Source organism: Otolemur garnettii, unplaced genomic scaffold, assembly GCF_000181295.1.
Source record: "Otolemur garnettii isolate 467f Iridium unplaced genomic scaffold, OtoGar3 scaffold00047, whole genome shotgun sequence".
Classification (NCBI taxonomy): domain Eukaryota; kingdom Metazoa; phylum Chordata; class Mammalia; order Primates; family Galagidae; genus Otolemur; species Otolemur garnettii.
The window spans coordinates 9,390,541-9,393,186 of record NW_003852442.1 but is presented as its reverse complement, the minus strand read 5'-3'; the positions used below and the strand labels follow the sequence as shown (position 1 = coordinate 9,393,186).

General features: G+C 45.1%; 1 protein-coding gene across 1 annotated transcript in view; it reads right to left on the bottom strand.

The window, feature by feature from the left end:
• DDX19B (DEAD-box helicase 19B) overlaps positions 1 to 1,160 on the bottom strand; it is a 31,118-nt gene extending 29,958 nt beyond the window's left edge. The window contains exon 1 of the mRNA XM_003791368.3: positions 817 to 1,160. Within this exon, the coding sequence (XP_003791416.1) occupies positions 817 to 873 (57 nt within the window). The 5' untranslated portion in view covers positions 874 to 1,160. The remainder of the gene's footprint in view (positions 1 to 816) is intronic.
• Positions 1,161 to 2,646: the final 1,486 nt, after the last annotated feature.

Here is a 2,646-nt window from a genome sequence, read left to right as displayed (position 1 = left end):
GGGCCCGGGCTGGGGATTCAAACCCGCCACCTTAGGTGTATGTGGCTGGCGCCTTAGCTGCTTGAGCCACAGGCACCGAGCCACCTACAATTAGTTTTAAGAGAAAAAGTAGTTGCCTCTGGGGAGGAAAAAAATTGTCAGGCACAACTGTTTTGAACTATGCCAGGGACACTATTTGACTATGTGTATAAATTACTTTTAAAAATCACATTAAAAAAAAATAAGACAATGTCCTCATTCTCAAGGAATTCACAGAAATAAGTACTAACAGAAGTAGGTCCAAAGCCCTACCACAACTTAAGCGTTTATGTGGGAGAAATTAACCCTACATAGTAACGTTTAACATGTCTTGCTTACCATGTGTCATGCCCAGAAAAAAAGAACAAAGTTAAGCAGATCAGAAGAGAATTTACTGACTGCCAGACCTACTGGGTCCATCATCCCTGAGAAAGCCAAGAAGGCAAACAAACACGAATAAAGGCATGTTCCCTGCGCCCAAGCAGCTCAGAATGCGGAGGTGGAGGATGGCACCTAAAAACGTGATTACAGTACAGAGTGACAAGTGCGATCTGCGATCACTCCTGTTTGCAAGAAGGCAGGCAGGGGGCTGCGCGCTTTACCGGTAGGAGCACTCACTAGCCCCTATGTAATGCAGCAGGCGGATGGATAAAAAAAGCCAGCTCAGGGTCCTGGTGCCGGGACCCTCTCGGTCCTCCCCATTTCTCCTCATCCCGACCCTGACCAATCTCAGGAGTGTCTTTTCCCAGGGACCAAGTCGCTGGTCCCCTGACCCTTTTACAGCGGAAGCCAACTCACCGACTCGGCCGCTGCTTCCTGCTGGTCCACTGCCAGGGCCCATGAGTCAGTGGCCATGGTCGCGGGAGTGAGGGAGGACGGTGGCGGAATCGCCGGATGGCTCAGTGTGACTGTGGGCTCTGGGGGATTGCAGGAGGCAGGCTGACTCCCACCAAAGAGAAGTCTTTTTCGATAGCTCTGGGGACCGGAAGAGGCGCGCCCCAGTGACGTACGAGCCCGAGGCTGCGGGCCACCCCTCGCCCCATCTGGACTGTCGCTTCCCTTGTTCTCAAACTGCCACCCCTCATCGCCGCACAGGGCACCCTCATCAAACTGAAGTAGTTATCTTAAAATGCCTAAGCACCTGTCAACTAGCTCTCCAAAGAACAAAATCACATTTTCAAATGCTCCTAAGTAGTAGAAATGAACTATATCAGTGGTTCTCAACCTTCCTAATGCCGGGACCCTTTAATACAGTTCCTCATGTTGTGGTGACCTCCAACCATAAAATTATTTTCGTTGCTACTTCATAACTTAATTTTGCTACTGTTATGAATCATAATGTAAATACCTGATATGAAGGACACCCCCAAAGAGGTCCCGACCCACAGGCTGAAAACTGCTGAACTATATCAAAACAAAAAACCTTTGATAGTCACCAAAATGCATAAACAGTTTTACTTTTCAGATTGGAATTTTAAAACGTTCAGGTGTTGGCAATCAGCACTGTTAGAATGTGGCAATACCATGAACTGGAATTCAGTTCTGAAAGTACTCAAGGGAGTGCCAGGGCAAAGTGTTCCAGGTAGAGCACCGGAGAGCAAACAGGGTGGAGGGAACTGAACGCAGTTCTTGGGGGTAACAGACAAGAAGACAAAGGATGAAGAGATCTCCAGAAAGCCAATGAAAAGAGCGAGTGTAGTGAGCAAATGCATGACTTCTGGAGTTAGCTGTGTCTGGGTTAAAATCACAGCTCTAAAATCACAGTTAAATCACATGTAAAGGTTGTGTGATTGAGAGAATCTTTAAAGGGAAGTAACATCTTGGGCTGTTAAGAGTTAAAACAAGGCTTAAGAAGTGAAACAAATGTTACAGCCCAACTAGTTAAATTGCTTGTGGCTGGAGAGGAAGCCTATACACTGTAACAGCAGTGATTAGAGGGAGGGAAGAGTTTATTATCACAGCACCAACTTCCCCCATTTTGCCGATATTCCACTATAGTAAATTAATTTCAAGTGATGGTGAGCTCTGTAAAACCCATAGTATATGAGTAAAAACGTTTTGAGAAAGGGTAAAACAGTTCTACAGTATGCTCTACTCAACTATGATTTTCTCCCGAATCCTTTGGGGGCTAATTCGGTAAAGGTTTTTCCTTTGTTTTTGGACCTTGCAAGTGAAGAGGTGCGAAAAAGAAAAAGGCAAACGGCCTGGACAGCCATGTACAAATCATCAGTTGAGAAGCAACCCAGGGAATATTGCCAGAAAATTTATATTGTTTCACAGAGCTACAGGCAGCTAGTGAATTTTCCAAGAACGCTTAATGAGGCTAAAAAGTAATTCACCCCAGGGACATGGACTATGTGTAATAGGCTTCCCTCATGTGAAACACACTATTGCCCCCAAGCTCTGAACTCACATGTATAATTCTATACACTATAAAAATGTAGAAGATACACATGAAACTTAATGTGGCTGCTTCTGCTTAGGGACTCCAGAAGGCTGGGGTGGGAGAAAACTTCCTTTTAGTTCTGTGCATTTTATCCTCCGAAATTGCTTCCCATGTACATGGTTTCCTTTTAAAATTGTAATTCATACAAATAAAATAGGGAATAACATAACACTTAGTTTCCC